A 19,748-nucleotide genomic window follows, 5' to 3' on the forward strand; every position below is an offset into this window, starting at 1 on the left:
GACGCATTTTTGGCGCAAACGGATCTTTCCCGGCGCTTTTTCCTTTCCCCGGGCGCTTTTTCTTTTCCCGGGCGCTCTCGGGCGCTCCCGGGCGCTTTTTAGTAGGACCGAATAATCTTATTAATAATTATGCAAACTCAAACACAAAACAGCACACAATCACACAAAAGTTTGAAGAATAGAGAATTAGAGGTCTCAATCTTACGAAGTATATTAACCACAGTGACCTTTCTGCAGGCGAATACACCAGATACAAAAATTAGATAAAGTGTCGTATATATAGGAAGTGTGAATAATTCAGTTTGGCATACCTGGAACATGTCACGAAAGATTAAAAACTAGACCAATCAAAAGAAGTGCTTCTTGTGAATTTGCTGCAGTTTCCTTGTTGTGATAAGAATTGATTCTATAAGTTAAACCACAAGTGAAACTAAATTCTATAAGGATTTGATTTTTGTACGAACATTTATACGTTATGACTTCAAGAACTGTTATAGCATTGTTAATGTTAGCATGTTTTTCATTTTTAAACGGTGATATGTCAACGCATTCAATCAAGTTAAAGCGTACGCATGATTTTTCGATAACGGATATTATTTCCGAAGAAAATAGAACAAGGATTCATCTGGAAAGATATTTACTCAATCTTGAAAATGAATTTGCCATCTTGAAAAACGAAATACAGATTACAAAGCGGATGGATATTAAACGCGACCAAGAGATGCAGAACCTAAGAAGTGAATCCGCCGTTTTTAAACAGATTTTGATGACACTTAAAGAAGAAATTCATGATATACGTGCAGAAAATAGGCAGCTTCGATCTGACCTTAGTGCTTACGAAAATGTAACTAAAAAAGTAAACGACGACTTGGTCGTTTTGAAACATTCAGACAGTACGATGAACTTGGTTACCGTCGGACATCTTCAGAACGAGGTTACCGTAGTAGCGTCAAAAATTGCACCTTTAGTAGAACATATCAAAACAAGTAGGATTGATGTGACAAATTTACAGGATCAGATAAAAACGGCTTTCACACGTATAAATGAGCTGAATACGAGTTGCAATGACCATCAATTATTTCAAAACTCAACGTACCATGAGTTTGAAGATCAGATTAAGAAATTAAACCTTACAGGTATGTATTGATTGAGTAAACTTAACTCACAGTGGTCGTTTGAGTTTCAAGGCAACTTTTCGACATATGCAAATATTGATATAAATCTACCAAGATTAAATTGCTCTAATTGTTAAGTTTAAGAGTTTGAATTGATGATATTTTAACAAGAAAACAAAATACAATGTCGGTGTCAGTGAAAACATTTCAGATAGTAAGTTTATATGTAGTTTTTAATTCTGCAATTCCTCTGTGAACAATTGGCTTGTAATGAGTTCTTATCAAGTCCTTTGAGGATTTTGTTGTATATTGTAGTCTGTGTGTCCGTCAACTTATTCCGTCCATTCAAATACATCAATTTTTATCCATGTTAAGGCTCTGGTTTAAACCTTGTTAGATAATTAAAACAGTCTCAGTCTCATTAAGAGCACACACAGTTTAAGTTACTAAATCTTCACTAAGAAAGCTCGAAACCAATTTCATTTGAAAGTTTGGAATGAGAATTCAAATGATCATTAGACATTCACAATTTATTTCAAACTTCGTAATGAAATATTCATATATGTATTGCACATAGTATCATGAAAAATTTATGACTCATATAAAATCTCAAGAGGTGTGTAAAATCTATTGAAGAAACTTTTTTTAGTACCTGTTTATTTTTTAGTCCAAGATAACCATAACATCATAAAATCTACAATACCAGGTATTGAATCAAGAGTAGAGAACCTCACCAAACTTCAAAACGAGACTACAGATCATATTGAAGACGAGATTGCAGATTTAAATCATACAGGTTTGTTGTGATCATAATTGCAGAAAAGTTTGGCCCTGCATCCGGGCAAATAAAGCGAAAACAACAAAAATACGGGTACGTTTCACCACTTTGTTTGGCTATAAAGCCTTTGCTCGGTGGGAAACCAAAAATAAAGGAAATAATTAATATAATACACTATCTTGACTCGCTCGATTTGAAAATTTAAGTATCGTTTAGTTAAAGTAATGTAAATTGTACACACTGAAAACAAAACAAAAGCATTTAAGAATTTTTTTAAAATATGATAATACATAAAAACACATTTAAATCAAAATCTGACTGCTTACTCTCCCAATATAGCAACACTGTGAATTAATACAACACTTTATTCTGGCCAGTCTCTCTCTCTAAATACAGGATCAAAACTGTATCGTATGCCCTTAATGTGTTTAAATATAATTATGATATATAATGAATAGACAAACAATATAACATATAATTTTTAAACATTTCTAGAAACTTGTTTTCTAAATATGCGTATTTTTTTCAGTTGCATTAAGTTCGTGTGCAGCTAATGGCAGTTACTCACAAGGAGACGTAATTCACTTCCCACATACTATTAGTTCAGCAGGAATTTCTAGCTTGAGTACGTTTTCAAGTAGTGGACTTTACACCTGTGAGTTTCCGGGATTATATTTTGTTTCCGTCTACCTTATGTCTTATTCCCAGTTTGCATCGTTCTACGTTCTTAAAAATGAAAATCAACTCACGCATGTCTACATAAAAGGAAGTGACGCATTTGGCGCCAGAAGTCATTACGCTACCGGAACCTCTGTACTAGCTGCACATCTGGAGGCCGGAGATACTATCGTCATCAAGGCTGCAAACCAGATGTACGTTTATGGAAATCCTCATTCCTGTGTTACAATTTTCAAATTGAAATAAAATGTTACTTCTTATGTGTTTTATTTTAGATTTGCCGGGCAAGGGCAAACAACTGATCATTTGGTCGTTACTTGACTCCGTATGAACCTCCTTTCAATAAGAGCACCACCATGAGTTATGGCGTATTAAGGAGGACATTTTGAGACTGTATCGGTACAGATTAATGTGAGCATTTGCCTACCCAATTCCCCAACCAGGCCGCGAAGGGTCACATTACCAGAAAGTTAACCTTCCCCAAACATAATACAATGCAATCAAATAAAACATACTAAACTCACACACTCACCTGATTCGCTCAGTCCTCAAAGTATATAAAAGTGCAAAACTATATACATAAAATGGAATAAGGTCACCCCGGATGCACCACAAATGCCGTGGCAAAATACTCAAAGGTAATAACGAGTAATCGGTTAGAACAAACGACATATCAAAACCGACACTGCCAAATGCTCGATGTAGCAATGGTAGACCGTAGAGGAAAGCCGAAAATCCTACTGAAAAGGATCTCGGAAAGAAACTACTTATCCATTAAGAGAACAGCAAGAACTCTCAGACTTCAATAGATAGGTCTGATAGTTTCCATAGGAAACCACTAATGGATCCCAAATGGGGAGAGCACACGTCTCAAACAAACCTGAAAATATCTGCAGATGTTTCCTTAACAAGAAAATAATGACCGAAAATTAAAGTATATAATCTATGGATGATAAAATGCATCCAAGAAAACAATTTAGAAAAACTAATTTGGATGATGTTGATGGATTCTCTCTGCAAAAATTTCACGTCCGCTCTCATCGACATCCTTATCGTTACATGCTACTTTTCACATCCTGTAGCACCGACTGTTTTCTTGGCTTAAGTTTGAAAGTTGCTGTGATGTGATATTTTTGTCATACTAATTCATAGACAATTGCTTTCTCACAATGTTAAGGCAACCGTTTGCTAGGCGTAATTTTTAGACTTGATTGACGAGCCAAATACTTGTTATCTTGAAAGAATATGTGGAAAAAAGAAAAAAATATTTATCTTGGTTTTTCTTAACTCTCACGAGTACGTTTAAACAAATCATCTTTCTATCATATCTTCTATATTTTTTTAAGTTTAGGTACGAGAGCACTTTGCAAATGTAATAGTGTTGGTCATTTATGTTTCTTGGCATAGTTTGAGTAAACCACAAGACTTTACAATTATAGCTAGCACGTTTTGTATTGCCGATGCAAGAAACCAAACAAGATCATATATTTATATTTCGATTTTGTATTTCTTCTTGGGTTTTATTCGTATTTTCTGTAAAACCAGGGACGGAATACCACGTAAACAATCAAAACTAATAAATCTATACGAAATTGACACCGCAATGACCAAATCAAAAACAAGAGACGACGAAATAACAAATAAGTTCTTAAAACAGTATATAGAAACAACCGACTGAGTTTCACCGAAGCTGTAATTTTGCTTACTATAGTATACCTCTTTTCCGCTGCCATATCAGTATCAATCTTTCCTCTTCACAAATAATTCCTGAGTGTGTCAATATCAGCAATTTATTCGTGAAGTTCATGTTAGCGAGTCTACTTAAGTATTACAAAATTGTTATAACTATAATAGATAGAAAATAATAGAAACATTAAAAAAAGAGATCAGCAAGACAGATGAGTCAATATAAATATCTGAGATCATAAGTCGGTTCCTCATTGGAATAATAGTTGATTTTTAACATTTTACTTCCGTATTTTCTAAGATAAAAAATTAAAAAGAAAAATACTGACCAGTAAGACAAGGTCTACCAACAGATGAAATGCAAAAAATCGTCTTTCGTTCCTTATATGAGCTACACAAATCTCCTTTATATGATGATTTTTATAAAAAAAAATCTATTCTGCTAATATTTTAATCTTGAAAACACAGATAGATAGAAACGTTGCAATGAAAAAGTGTTCATAAAGACAAGATCAGCAAATATGTCAGCCAACATGTAGATGATCTTGTCAGTTATCTTACTATAAAAGTTATTGTCCTTTAATTACGGGTTAAACAGTAAGTTTGTTTGTGTGCTGGGCAAAACCTGTAGAAGATATACTATTTCAGTTATAAGTACTTCTATGGAATCTGTAATGGTTATCCTTACTTGGTGTAGACTATTTAAAAGAGAAGAGAACTGTCTTAACGTGATATTTAAACTCGGAAGACGATAAACTGATAATATCATTGCAAAAACTAAAACGACCAAAAGACAAAAAAAAAAAAAAAACAGAACAAAACAGAAAAATAAATACCGAGCGCCACAAAGCCCAACACAACGAGGGATCTCAAGTGCTCTGGGGCAGTTAGCAAGATCGTACATAAGAAATATGTAACAGTTATGTTGCCGTCGGTTTAACGGGTTTCACGAAGTAAGTGCAAACAATTACACAAAAGATGGAGACGAAAAAAAACATTGCCAGATTATTTTCTTATGATTCACAGCTGTGTATATCGCAATTAGTCTCCCCCTTTTGTAATTTCGTGGCTTAATATAAATATTTGTAATTTTAAAAAAAGTTTTAACTTTATATAGAACAATTATTGAAAAAAAGTTTACAGCACAATATGCGTATTCTGACAATTGATGTCTCTTCAGGATTATTTAAGACAAAATATTATATAAATTTAATATATATTATCCAAATCATTAAAACTAAAAGCAATGCACACATATACACACACCAACAAGGACTCCAATTTCGTCAAAAAAGCTTAAGATTCATTGACAGCTGATAGCCCTTTTTTTCTCGAACGATTTATGACCTTTGAACAGTGCTATACTACTATTGCTTTAATTAAGAAATTTATGAAAAAATGGATGATAAAATCACAATCCAAATCTGCAGTGGCGCCGGACTATCTTCCTTTGATGTCGAATGTCAAAAACAAAAATTTAAAAACATGAAAAGGTTAACTAAATACAGATATTGAATTTGATATGATAATTATATTATATTTAGAATGACAAAACTCATTTATCAATTAACGGTATTTATTATTCACTGGAATAACTACTGTAACAGATTATTTGACACATAAATGCAGTGAACTTATAATATGTTTCAAATGATATTTTTTTTTAAATCAACGCCCAGTATACTAAGAAATCCTTAAATAACATTAATCTTTCAAGTTCTATCCTTCCAGATATCTATTTGACAGATTTTTTGAATAATTGCTTCAAGAATTGGCATCTTATTTTACATAAAAGACTCAGTGCTCCATTTTTCTAATGCTTATACATGTATGCCAAAATCCTCTCTTTGGAATGAGTTATAGTCATATTTGATTTTCAAAAGGTTTTGGGTGTATAAACAAGATGTTCCTCATCTAATTTAGAGGTCAAATTGCTTGGTCTTCAAGAGACAATGTTTTTTTACATTATAAAATTGAGAATGGAAATGGGGAATGTGTCAAAGAGACAACAACCCGACCATATAAAAAACAACAGCAGAAAGTCACCATCAGGTCTTCAATGTAGCGAGAAATTCCCGCACCCGGAGGTGTCCTTCAGCTGGCCCCTAAACAAATATATATTAGTTCAGTGATAACCAAATTGTACACAAGAAACTAAAATTAAAAAATACAAGACTAACAAAGGCCAGAGGCTCCTGACTTGGGACAGGCGCAAAAATGCGGCGGGGTTAAACATATTTATGAGATCTCAATCCCCCCCCTATACCTCTAGCCAATGTAGAAAAGTAAATGCATAACAATACGCACATTTACAATTCAATTCAAGAGAAGTCCGAGTCTGATGTCAGAACATGTAACCAAAGAAAATAAACAAAATGACAAAAATACATAAATAACAACAGACTACTAGCAGTTAACTGACATGCCAGCTCCAGACTTCAGTTAAACTGACTGGAAGATTATGATTTCATCATATGAATATCAGGCACAATTCTTCCCGTTAGGGGTTTAGTATCATACCATCATAATATATATGAGAAGAACATAACCCGTGTCATGCCAAGAACTGGTTTTTGAATAAATGTGTTTTTAATTCCGATGCAAAGACCCTATAAGTGAATCAATATTAACGCCAAAATAAGCAATCTTTAATGACCTGAAAACAGTATCGTAACTATATTCCCTTCTTGATAAGTCTATTTAAAGGTTTTGTTAGTTTATGAGGTGAATACTGACATTTTTGTGCTTTATAAAGAATATTTCCATAAAAAATTAAATGTGAAATACCTGAACGTATAAGAAGTCTGCATGTTGAGCTATATTTTTGAATTATGTCCTTATATATACCGATGATAAAATTTAGTAAATGTTTTGACTAGTTTGGGATATCGAAAACCCTGGTGTTATAACTTTTCAGTAATACATAGATTTATCTCGTTAAAATCTAAAACATTGTTACATACACGAGCGAATCGTACATGTTGAGATATTTAAACACCGTATTAAAGATGGTGACAAGGGAACGTCACCATCTAAAAATGGATAATTAACATTAGGAAATGAAAAATCATCTCTTTTATCATAAATTTTAGTATTAAGCTTTCCGTTAGTGTTATAGATATCAAGATAGAGGAAAGGGCAGTGGTCATTGTTAGTATTAGCTTTATTTAAAGTAAGTTCAACAGGATAAATTTCTTTAGTATACATACTGACGTCGTCATTATTTAAAGCCAAAATATCATCCAAATATCTAAAAGTATTATTAAATTTGTTTACGAGATGTTGTTTCGATGGGTCTTTGCTGATTTTTGTCATAAATTGTAACTCATAGCAATATGCTTACATTTTGTAGTTCTCAATAATATCGTCTAGAATTTTTAATACGTCTGATAGACAAATCTAATGACCAGTGATCGATACAAAAGTTTCTAAATAAAAATATATATTAACGAAAGACAGTCAATGTAGCACTGAGTAGGATATGGCAGAGTTCTTTAAAAGAGCTTAAATTCTTCCGACCGGCATTTTAGCGGTGGCATGGTAACGTGTTTGCCTGGAGTACGGAAGGTCATGGGTGCGAACCCGGGCCAAGTAAAAACACATACTTCAAAATTGGTATTTGCTGCTTCTATGTTAAGCACGTACGTTGCATTGACAAGTTTAGTGATGGCACATTTAAATTCCAACTTAGTGCGTGGTTCAACACAGTAGAGTAAATATTTATATATCATTAACTTTTCTCGTCCAAAATATGCCTTTGTTTTGCAAATGAACGTTAAGAAATCCTCTTTTACCATCCTCTTCGATATCCCTCTTTAATTATTGATCAAAGCTTGAATAAGATGTCCTTAATACTATCTAATGTAATAGTTTACCATAACACTCAAGTAAAAGCAAAACAATAATACAATAATACGAAATGCCGTATCATAGCATTCTTGCAGTGACAATGATTAACATGAAGATTAGTGTTGACAACTGGAGATTCAATAACAACTCTCTTCAGTTGTTAAACATAGGTCTGGGAGCAAAACGTTGATAGGAAAAACAAGAAAAACCCTTGAAAGTTTAAACCGAATAATTCAGTCATTGCATTCCTCTGCTCTACGGAGGTCCCATCTTACGAATGAAATAGTCGATCATGAAGAGGGACTCAATTATTTAGGTAGTACTAGTTGTAAAATTATATACCTGGCTTCTGTATTATGACGAACTGGGCTAGTAGGTGACAATGACTTATTAATCCAAGTCGTCAACGGAAACAGCACAAAACACAACGAGTCCAATTATATTTTATTCAAACGTAAATCAAACATGCGGAATAATTATAATTATTCATTTTAATAAAACTCAAATATAATTTTTGGCAATTTAACACGAACATGTAAGTAAAAAGCAAACACGGCTTTGCAGCATTATGTTAAATTGCCTTTTCCACAGTTTAAACCATGGGTGTTCCTGATGAAGGATATACAAGAAGATGTAGATCTATGATTTTGTTTCGCTTATACAGTCAGAATTCTACTTCGTCAAAATTATCTCCCCATAACGCCAGTTCATTTTCACAATCGTAGAAATTGAAGCCATTGTAGGGATGACGAGCTACCAATTTTGCTCTTGGAAACCGATAAATTTATCCACATTGCACCATTACGATCCTTATATATGTCAGTTGTATTTTAAAAGACAAATGTATCAACTAGCTAATGAGCATCAGTTAATAATCATGTCTGCATTGATTCAACATAAAACTAGTGTCTAATTGGTTGTCAGGTGGAATTTTCCAAAATTCATAAACATTTAAAAAAATTCTAATTAAATATTTTGTGGAAGGGCAGACTAGATTTGTTTAGTGTATGAAGACTATAAACATAAGTTACCATACACACAAAAATAGAATTTTTCGAAGATATGCATTTTCATCATCCAACTTGAAAGACTGTCGTCAAGTACTTTCAGTAAAAAAAATAGCTATTCGAACACACCTTCTCTCTTTTCGGTACAATTGTTACCCATTTTTTGAATTTTTTCTTCAGTCACATAATGGAAGGGCAGACACGAAAATTACTGAACTAATAGATTTATATATTTTCCCTCCGTGGTAATTTTTTCAAAAGAATCGGAGATTATGCATTTTCTTCGTCCAACTTGAAAGATACCCATGTCGTCGACCTGATAACTTATTGTTCTGCTTAACTATTTAATAGATAAATTGAAAACCTATGAAAATGGTGTTTTCAAATAAAACACCTCGTGATTGAGAAGAAAATTGCAATTTTGTTTGTTTCTATTAATTTTTAAAAATGTTGTCACTATAGTAAACAAAACAGTAAACATTTATCGCCTTCTCTAATAAAGAGCTTCGATTCTTTTGTTCTATTTCAACCTGGTTTCCGACTGTATATGAGTTTTGACGAATGGGCTAGTTACAAAAGATCTGAAATATGCGAATTGTTTCAAAGTTGACCTTGCGGTATTGAAGAACCTCCGTTTACGTATGTGTAAACCACTTCACGTCATATTTTTTTAGACTTACTTTGCAGACCCCTTTTTATGTGGAAAATGATGGATTAATTATAAAAAAAGAAGATGGGTATGATTGCCAATGCGACAACTCTCCACACTTATAGACCAAAATGACACGTAATTTACAACTATATGTCATTGTAAGGCCTTCAACAATGAGCAAAGTCCATACCGTATAGTCAGCTATAAAAGGCACGGAAATGATAAAGTAAATCAAGTTTAATAGCTAGCTAAACCTCTTTCTTGTAAGTTGTATGTTAGGCATTTCTTCTCTTTTCATTGCATTGATCTATATCTTTTTTGTAAAGCATTTCAACTAGGTGTAAAACAAACTTATCGCAAATACCAGGATTGATATGTAAAATGTATATTTATGATACCATTGAAGTGTCACGTAAATATAATTAAACAAAAATGTCTACATTATTATAGATTTTTTTACGGGGTTTTCGGAATGCTGTATATATTGTTTTGATTATTATTGACGAAAATATAATGAACATTTAAAGGCCTTTCAATATCAATAAAATTGGGTTGTTTAGATAAATATCAGTCAGTTTTGAAAGTGTTTAAACTATAGTGTAAAATAATTTATTATAAAGTCACTTATTTACTAGTGTCTTTAGTTTATTTTAATCTATTGAAACGGGATAATTAATTTGAGAATAGAAATTGGGAATGTTTCAAAGGGACAACAACTCGACCATATAGCAGAAAAAAGCCGAAGGATAAACAAAACTAACAGGGTAAAACATGTAAAGTGAGATCTCATCATCAACCTAAATCTCTAGCCAATGTAAAGAAAACCCAACCACACAGCTATACACACAGTAAAACTCTATTAAAAAGAAGTCCGAATACGATGTCAGAATAGGTACAAAAGAAACTAAGCCAAATTACAATAGTACATAAATTAACAAATGACTTCTAGCAGTTACTGGCATGCCAGCACCAGACCTCAAATAAAGTGATTGAAAAATTACGTCTATATCCTATAAAAATCAAACACAATCCCTCTCGTAAGGGACTTAGTATGATACTATGATACTAGTTTAAGGAATCTTAAACGATACTACAGACAATGATTCGGATTCGTTTCCCCTAAAAATTTCTGTTTAGAACTAGTATCTCAAATCTCTCTCGAAACTTTCCCAAAACATAATCCTATCTTCTTCGTCCTCAGGATAATCCAGGTACGTGTCATCGTTCATTATATACCTCATTTCGCGTGGAATATTTCTTATATCTGTTCTCAATAGTTGAACTATAATTATGCTATTTCTTCCTTGTCTTGACACCACAATATCCTCAAGCGCTATATTAAATTCATACATACACCATTTGGATTCGAGGAAATTATTTGTGAGAATGCAAACAAATTTCCGACTGTTGTGAATAGCATTCGTTATATTTTCAGCAACGGCACTTCCTGCGATAAAGTCTCTGTGGTGAATGCACAAACGCAATCCTTTCTGCTTCTCGAGAAAGTCTATCATGTAATCTTTCGGAAACCACCTGTCATGTTCAGCATAAGATACGAAAGCGTCGAATTGAAAATTGTCATCAGTCTTATCGTGATCTATACCATATTCTCCTTTTAAAATGTAATACCAGTATCGCAATTTCCATCGGTATCGGTAAATAATCATAGAACAAATACTTCCCAGAAAGACAATAATTCCGATAGTCACTAAAACAATTAGTCCAACATATGAATAACAATTCTTTTTTAAATTCAAGTTTGCTTCAAATATATTGATTGATTTACGCAAATAAATACATGAATAATTACCAAAGCCTTTGAAATAGTGTCTATGCATCGCAAGCCATTTCAAGAAAATCATTGAATCGCATGAACACTCAAATGGGTTGTTGGACATATCTATTGTGATATTCAAATTAAAGGTCTTTTCAAGTAAATTCATTCCCTCAGTAGATAGATATAATATTTGATTCCTTCTTATATCAATAAAGTTGAGGTCTTTCATATGATTTATAGAGATATTCCAATCCGTCAGTAAATTGTGGTCTAATAGAAGAGTTTGCAGTTTAAATGCCTTGAACAGAAAATTCTGAAATAAAATCGATATTCGATTCGACGACATGTTAAGAAACTTCAAATTTATTTGATTTTCAAAAATAAAAACAGAACTGTAATCCTGGAAAATGTTGGAATACCCCAAAAGGTTGTTGTCGATTCCTAGGTATTGGAGGTTTACTAGAGAACCAAAAATATAGCTTGATATATCAACAGCTCGGTTGTTTGACAAATCAAGATATTGTAGCTGTGTCAAATTGCATATTGGGCCAGTGAAAGAGTAAAGCTGGTTGTTTCGCAATGATATATGCTTCACTGTTGATGTACTAAAATACATTGATGGTATACTGTCTCCTATTTTTGCACTTTCCATAATGATTTTTTCTGTATTTGGAGGAATTATTGCAAGTTGGAATTTTGTAGGATCGTATGGAATGCACGCTGTTACCAAATGTCTGTTTTTGTTTATGTTTGTAAAATATGACATTTCTTCATTTTGATTCCAGTTAAACATATTTTCAGTTTCCCGAATAGGAAGTCTATCACATATACAGTGTGAAGTTTCATGAAAATATTCAGTACAATACCAGGAATGTTTTGACTGCGACATCTGATGTTTATTTTGAAAACTCAAATCAACAGCTTTTATACCAGTCAATCTAGCAATGTCAAAATAAGCATATCTAGAAACAACCCATCTATTATCTCTAGCGCTGAAATAGCGCAGAGACTGCGGGAGATGCCGTGGTAAAAGGATATCAGTTTCTTCCAGATTATTTCCATCGAGAAATAATACCTCAAGCTTTGTAGAATTCAAAGGTTTGATATCATCGACAAATAACACGGTACTTACTGATCTTTCACATTCAAGATAACTTGCTTTTAGTATGCGAATTGAAGTATATGGAAGATCATTCGTCACATTTCGAAACCCACACATGTGAAGTCTTCGATGATATGATATATCAAAATACTGCAATTTAGTTAGCTTTTGTAGTGTACCCTTTTCAAAAACAGTAAGAGCAAATTGATCAATTCTGCGCCATTCTGTTGTAGCTGATATATCGAGATGTTCCAGATTGGGAAAGTTGTCAAAGTATTCTCTGCTTACGATACCTTTTGCAGCGATTCCCGTTATTTTCAGGGAAGTGAGATTTTTTAGAAAAGAAAATCCCTTGCCAAACGTTATATTTTTAACTCCATCGATCATTAAACTTTGAAGTGAAGAAAGATCCTGAAATACTTGGTCTGGACAATAATAGCTTTTATATTCGTTTGAATTGTTTGATATATCTAAATATTTCAAATATTTCAGATATTGAAACACACCAGGGTGATACGTTTCATCATCTAATGACAATAAATTGCTCGTTAAATTCAAACGGATGATATTGTGTGAAGTAGAAAACGGAACCAGTTTGGCATTTTTTAATTTTGAAATCTTATTTTTTGCTAAGTCCAAATATTTCAGCGTTACCGGTAAATATCCATCGTCTGGAAGATATGTTAGCAAATTCAAACTCAAATTAACTGACACAACTCCTTCGTGAAAAAATGGAGATTTTATTAAATTTAATGCGGAACAGTCGGCTAATATTCCTTCCGATATGTCTAAACATTTGCATTTACGATTTGTAGAACATCCATCATAGAAGGTTGTATTCTTTCCATTTACTTTGTAATTCATCAATAATTGACCTTGTTTGATACCAGGCTTGCATGATATCAGGACTTGTTCGCAATATAAAACTAACAAAGTAAATATATGACTGTAAAGTTTCATCTGAAATAGTAAGATTATTGTTAAGTTAACCCCCCAAAAAAATCCAAAATTAAGTATTTTGTCAGCAAAAACATTGTATTACTAAAGTACTTGACACTTATCTCCAATACACAGTCTCAACAATGAAGCTTTCCTGTGTATATAGTTTTTCACAGTTAGAGCATGATGCTATCAATGAACATCTACAAATATACTTTGGCCTTTTTTTAGTTTTGTATGTTTTATGATTATTTTAGTTCATTTATATGTTTTGAGTTTAGTTTGAATTTTATTTCTGAACTAGTTCACATTTTATCTAGGGGTCAGCTGAGTCCCATCTCCGAATGCTGGATTTTCTTGCTGCGTTGAAGGCCCATTGGTGGTATTTGGCTGTTATTTGATCTTTGGTCGGGTTGTTGCCTCTTTGACATATTTTCCATTTCCATTCTTAATTTCATTGATTCTAGCATGATGAGTCTTATGTAAACGAAAAGTGTGTTTACGTACCAAATAATTTAGGCTTAAATATCATGAGTTGATTATTTGTTTATTTATGCCTAATTGGGCTCTATCTAAAAATGAGTGTATTACTCACGTAACGTCTAATACATGTAATACTATATAAATAACACATAGCTGAGAGGGTGATAGAGCAGACTGGTACCCCGAGAAAACATTGTCAACCGCCGCGAAGCCAAGGTTGACAATGCCTTTTCGGGGGGTTCCAATCTGCTCTATCACCCTCTCAGCTATGTGTTATTTAATTTATTATACTGAATGTTCTGTTTACTGTCGATTAAATTTAAAACTTAAAGTAATAAACTATGACATCGTATACATAACCATCCATATTTAATAAACGCACATTTGATCAAACGTCTCCGTGAAGGGTAAAAGAGTATTTGCCATAGGATAGAGTCGTATTTAATAAAGCGCACATTTGATCAAGCGTCTCTGTGAAGGGTGATAGAGTAATTGTCATAGGTTGAAGTCGTATTTAATAAAGCGCACACTTGAGCAAGCGTCTCCATGAAGGGTAATAGAGTAAAATGACACCCTCGTATTAGCCAATCAAAATCTTACATTTTGACATGAAGTATAATAAATACTTTTTTTTTTTTTTTTTTTTATTATTTATGTTTTTCAATTGTTACAATTTCTTTAAGTGATTAACCCTGTTGAAATATTTCAATTAAACATGTAAATAGTATTGTGTTTATCGAACATAATTATATGTCACAAATATTGGTGTATAGCTACAAATCGAAAATCATTTGATTTAATTTAACAATTCAACATCTTCGACCTCTTTTGAAACGAGGTAGTTTTCTCCATAAATCGTTGTTTCTAAATACACCATGGACATCGATAGTTTTCAAAACAATCGAAACAAATCACCATTCGGTTTTAAAAAGTCTTTTTATCTTTACTGAATCATTCTTCACAATAAGCGGAACGTTGTCTACTTTTGACGCCTTTGTTGTGATATTCTTATGGTTCGATGTATTCATCTTAGCAGCGTTATCTTAATTTAAATGAACGTACTATTTAAATCATAAACGAATTAACAACAAGGGCACATATTCAAATAGAAAAATAGGAGTTTTTTGTGCAATTGTTTATTGATATTTTCACTGGAATAACCTCTAACCAGCATTTAACGATAATTGTAAAGCATTATTTCATAATATGTGTATAAAACAAACTTAACCAAAAGTCGTCCAACATTTAAATATAGTACATGCAAGACTTTTTTTTACATGTATTTTTTTCTCAAGCAAAATCGAAGATATGTCATGCATCTTAGTTTTAGATAAATATAAATATGTTTGTATCAAATTTACTGCCGACATTATCATAGTGGTCGAAAATTATAAAAACTTGTTTGTAAGGAATTGTTTTCTAATTCTAATTATAATTCTGGTACCTTTGATAACTATTTCTTCTATCAATGTATTTTTTGTTATTCCTTTACAAACTTCTTTTGGCTCAGTCTTTTGAACTATTGGTGTTAATTTGTTGATTTGATAATTAAAAGCATACATTTTCCTATAGAACACTGAAATTTTATAGCAAGGAAGCCCACGGCATGTTGAGTTCTACCCAATACGTGGCAAATGGCAACGAAAACACATTATTATTAACAGAACTAAAATTGAGAATGTACATTCTGCTTCCAATAAATACTTATGATGCATCAAATCATATTGCAGTTCCGTAAAGAACAGGATGAAAGCAAAGAGTCAATGGCCATGATTAGTGTGTAGAAATTTACATCAGAGAAATCAAAATCAAAATTCAATCGAAAAAAAATGATATTGTGTAACAATTAATGACGCAAAATATCTTTTCGTTTATACAGAAAAATACGAATAGCAAAGTAGTAGCGTATGTTTGCCTGAACCAAGTCAGAACATGACAGTTGTTTCCTTTGGTTAATATAGTCATGTCACATTAGCAGCAATATACTAAATTATCCCAAGTATGGAGTATTTCTCAAGTCATACGATATTCAAGAGTGTGAAGCCACTGCCCAGACTTTGTAATACGTCATCGGTGTCTGAACAAAAGCATTAATTAGCCATCGTTTTGTTTTAAAACACATCGATTAAGTGCATTCTTCAGTGATAATACAAGATGGTCTTCAGTAATATATCATATGTGCTGAAGCTGTGTGTCGCCTTTTCTTTTTAGTTTCCACTGGTTTTGCTTCGTGCTATTATATTTGTTTTGATCGTATGACATATCACAAGCCATTATATTTAGGGATTCCGCATTTGGGGTTGTTGACTTTGTGACTAAGGCTTACTGGGTGTAAGTGGGATTTAAAAAGTGTTTTTACGGTGTTGCCTCAATTTTGTTAACCTTTCTATTTATATTTACTCAACTTCACCCCTTTCAAGAAGTTTCATCTTTTTTTTATGACGTAATTGTCAAATTTTTACTAACTTCTCCTTTATTTGTATGTGAAGTTAGCAGCCGGTTCATTATTCGAAATTCAATATTCAATATCCATCCGGCTGCTAGCAGTCGGTTCAATGTTCAAACTTTAGTTGAAAATAATAAACAAGTTAAATACTTGATAACATTAAAAGCATGATTTTCATAGTTAAGAGGACTGATATCATACGTAGGAAATCGTTTAATGACCTCTTCAAGCGCTGTCATAAATTCTCGTTGTGCTCGAATATAAACCCTTTTCTTAGCTGCATATTTGTCTTTATGTAATATAGATTTTTATCAATAAAACGACTTCAAATATGTACTTTTATATATGATAATTCTTAAAATAAAAATGAAAACTTATAACTCTAGAAACATTAAAAAATATAAATATAAATTCATTGTCTGCTTAATATTAGGCAGATTGAGACACCAGGGGCTCTCATCATTGCCCTGTGCCCTTTGTCCTAAAATTTTGATAAATTTTAGCTAAAAAGTGACGATATAAGCCCTCTGTAGATATCGAAGATGACATTTTTTCTGGGAAATGCTTTTGATTCAATCTTTATATATACATAGTGTATGAATTCGTGGAATTTTATGTTCATTGAAAGAACCCGGTTGGTCTTACCGTCATATAAGCGGTCTCAGGTAGGTTTTCGCTATATACTTTGAATATTCAATGGCACTTTGGGCCCTCCGTAATAATAAAAGACAGGAAGTGTACCCGAATTGCTTTTAGTCACGTTTTTATCTACCTTTTAACTAATTGTCTGCTTAATATTAGACAGATTGAGACATCAGGGGCTCTCATAATTGCCCTGTAACCTTTGTCCTGAAATTTTGATAAATTTTAGCTAAAAAGTGACAATCTAAGCCCTCCGTAGATATCGATGATGACATTATTCTGGCGAATCCTTTTGATGAAATCTTTATATATACATAAAATTGAGAATAGAAGTGGGGAATGTGTCAAAGAGACAACAACCCAGAAGGTCACCAACAGGTCTTCAATAGTCTATAAATTCGTCGAATTTTATGGTCATTGAAAGAACAGGGTGAATTCACCGTCACTTAAGCGGTCTCAAGTAGATTTTTGAATATCCAACTGGCACTTTAAGCCCTCCGTAAACATGGAAGACAGGAAGAATTCAGGGGCTCTCACCATTGCCCTGTGCCCTTTGTATTGAAATTTTGATAAATTTTAGCTGAAGATCGACAATCTAAGCCCTCCGTAGATATCGTAGATGACATTATTCTGGCAAATCCTTTTTATAAAATATTCATATATATTCATAGTCTATGAATTCGGCAAGGGGGGTTTCACCGTCACTTAAGCGGTCTCAGATAGATTTTCGCTATATATTTTGAATATCCAACTGGCACTTTGGGCCCTTCGTAAACATATAAGGCAGGAAGTGTACGCAAATTCCTTTAAGTCACGTTTGTAGCTACCTATTAACCAACTGTCTGCTTAATATTAGACAGATTAAGAGATCAGGGGGCTCTCACCATTGCCCTGTGCCCTTAGTCCCGAAATTTTGACAATTTCTAGCTAAAAAGTGACAATCTAAGCCCTCCGTAGATATCGAAAATGACATTATTCTGCGAAATCCTTTTAAAACAATCTTTATATATACAGTCTATAAATTCGTCGAATTTATGGTCATTAAAAGAACAGGGGGGGGGGGGGGGGGGTCTCATCGTGATTTAAGCGGTCTCATGTAGAATTTCGCTATATATTTCTTTTTTAGGGGCTTTCGATATATATTTCCATTTATATTTCAAAATTTTCTAGTGTGATCGTTTTTTTTTTAAAGAAATATTAGATATAAAATTACAGTTTTGATGTCGTTTTATTGATAAAAATCTGTATTACATAAAGACAAATATGCAACTTACATAAGCATTGATCAGAGTTTATATTCGAGGACAACGAGAGTTTAAGAAAACGATTACCTACGTATCTTTTCACTCCTTTCAACTTTGAAAATTATGCTTTTAATATTATTAAATAATATACTTTTTAATGATTTTCAACTAAATTTGAATATCGAATAACGAATAAACTTCCATCCATTATCTGCGTCTTTTTAAGATTTATTGATATGTTTGTCAAATGTTTTAGTCAGTTGTGTTGTATGTCTGTGGTGTTTGTTTACACAGTTTTGATTGCTGGATCTCATTTTTTGTAACATTTACTTGTTATGTCAGCTTAGGTGATTTGGTTGCTCATTTCAATAACGTTGTCAACATTACGGATCTTTTAGCCAGTGTCATACAAGTGTGAGGTTTGGTGAGCATTAAAATTTGATAAACCGACCATTTTTTTCGGCAATGACAAACACCAAAATCAAAAATTATAGCAGTTGTCTTTTATTAATGTTTCATTGCATGGAAGCGTTTGATTTTGGCAGTTTTTATGATTTCCTTTTTTTGAATTTGCAAATGAAACATTAAAGATGAGTTTTTAAAATGCAACGATAAACTAGTATAGAAACGTAATTGACACATTTTTTTTCTCATTTATTTTGGTAATTCAAGAACTATGAATATAATATATTTAACTTTCTTTTTTTTAATAAAATATGATGACGTTCTTACTTACCTCAGTCTTTATAATGGATTTCAAACTTCCTTTATCGTTATCGTTTTATTCATTTATTGATTTGTACTAACATGTATTACACATTTTTAAAGTAATCTACAGATTTAGAACATGCATTTTATACGGATAATTTATCTTGATACTTGGTAATTCAGATATCTAACACTATTAATCTAACTGAAAAATAAACTTCAATTCATAGTCTAACAATATTATCTGCCTAGAGTTATCAATGTTTTTTTTATCAATAGTGTTAAACGACCCTTTGGTCATTCATTTAAACAATGAGTCATACATTTTCTCTTCATTGTTTTGCTTGCATTGCATGAATGTATTATAATTTATTTTTGGTATTTTTAATGATATTTCTACAGCAACTTAAAAACATTACTTTTTGGAATTAATCAATATTTTCAATAAATTTCCCTCTCCTTACAAAGAAAAAAAATAGATATGAAAAAATATGAATTCGGCATCATAAGTCCCATTTCTGTTTCAAAAATAACAGAGATTCTAGCTTCCCTTTTTTGTCCTAGCGTATAACTTTTTTTGTAACAATCCTGTATTTTGAAGAAATTTGAAAAGCTAACGAAACCTTTAAAAAGACTAACTCA

At 32.4% G+C, this 19,748-nt stretch overlaps 1 protein-coding gene across 1 annotated transcript; it reads left to right on the plus strand.

Annotated features, from left to right (window-relative positions):
* Positions 1-329: 329 nt before the first annotated feature.
* LOC134681931 (uncharacterized) lies at positions 330-2,831 on the plus strand. Its single transcript, XM_063541557.1, has 3 exons — positions 330-1,136; positions 1,783-1,911; positions 2,423-2,831. The coding sequence occupies exons 1-3, from the start codon at positions 476-478 to the stop codon at positions 2,815-2,817; spliced, it is 1,185 nt and encodes a 394-aa protein (XP_063397627.1). The 5' UTR covers positions 330-475; the 3' UTR covers positions 2,818-2,831.
* Positions 2,832-19,748: the final 16,917 nt, after the last annotated feature.

Source organism: Mytilus trossulus, chromosome 8 (genome assembly GCF_036588685.1).
Source record: "Mytilus trossulus isolate FHL-02 chromosome 8, PNRI_Mtr1.1.1.hap1, whole genome shotgun sequence".
NCBI classification, from domain to species: Eukaryota; Metazoa; Mollusca; class Bivalvia; order Mytilida; family Mytilidae; genus Mytilus; species Mytilus trossulus.

What these genes read in the sequence shown, in the direction of transcription:
- LOC134681931 (XM_063541557.1), top strand. Translation starts at nt 476, where the DNA reads ATGACTTCAAGAACTGTTATAGCATTGTTAATGTTAGCATGTTTTTCA. An exon ending in TAAGAAATTAAACCTTACAG is followed by an intron (nt 1,137 to 1,782) that starts GTATGTATTGAT and finishes TTTATTTTTTAG; the next exon opens with TCCAAGATAACCATAACATC. An exon ending in TGCAGATTTAAATCATACAG is followed by an intron (nt 1,912 to 2,422) that starts GTTTGTTGTGAT and finishes TATTTTTTTCAG; the next exon opens with TTGCATTAAGTTCGTGTGCA.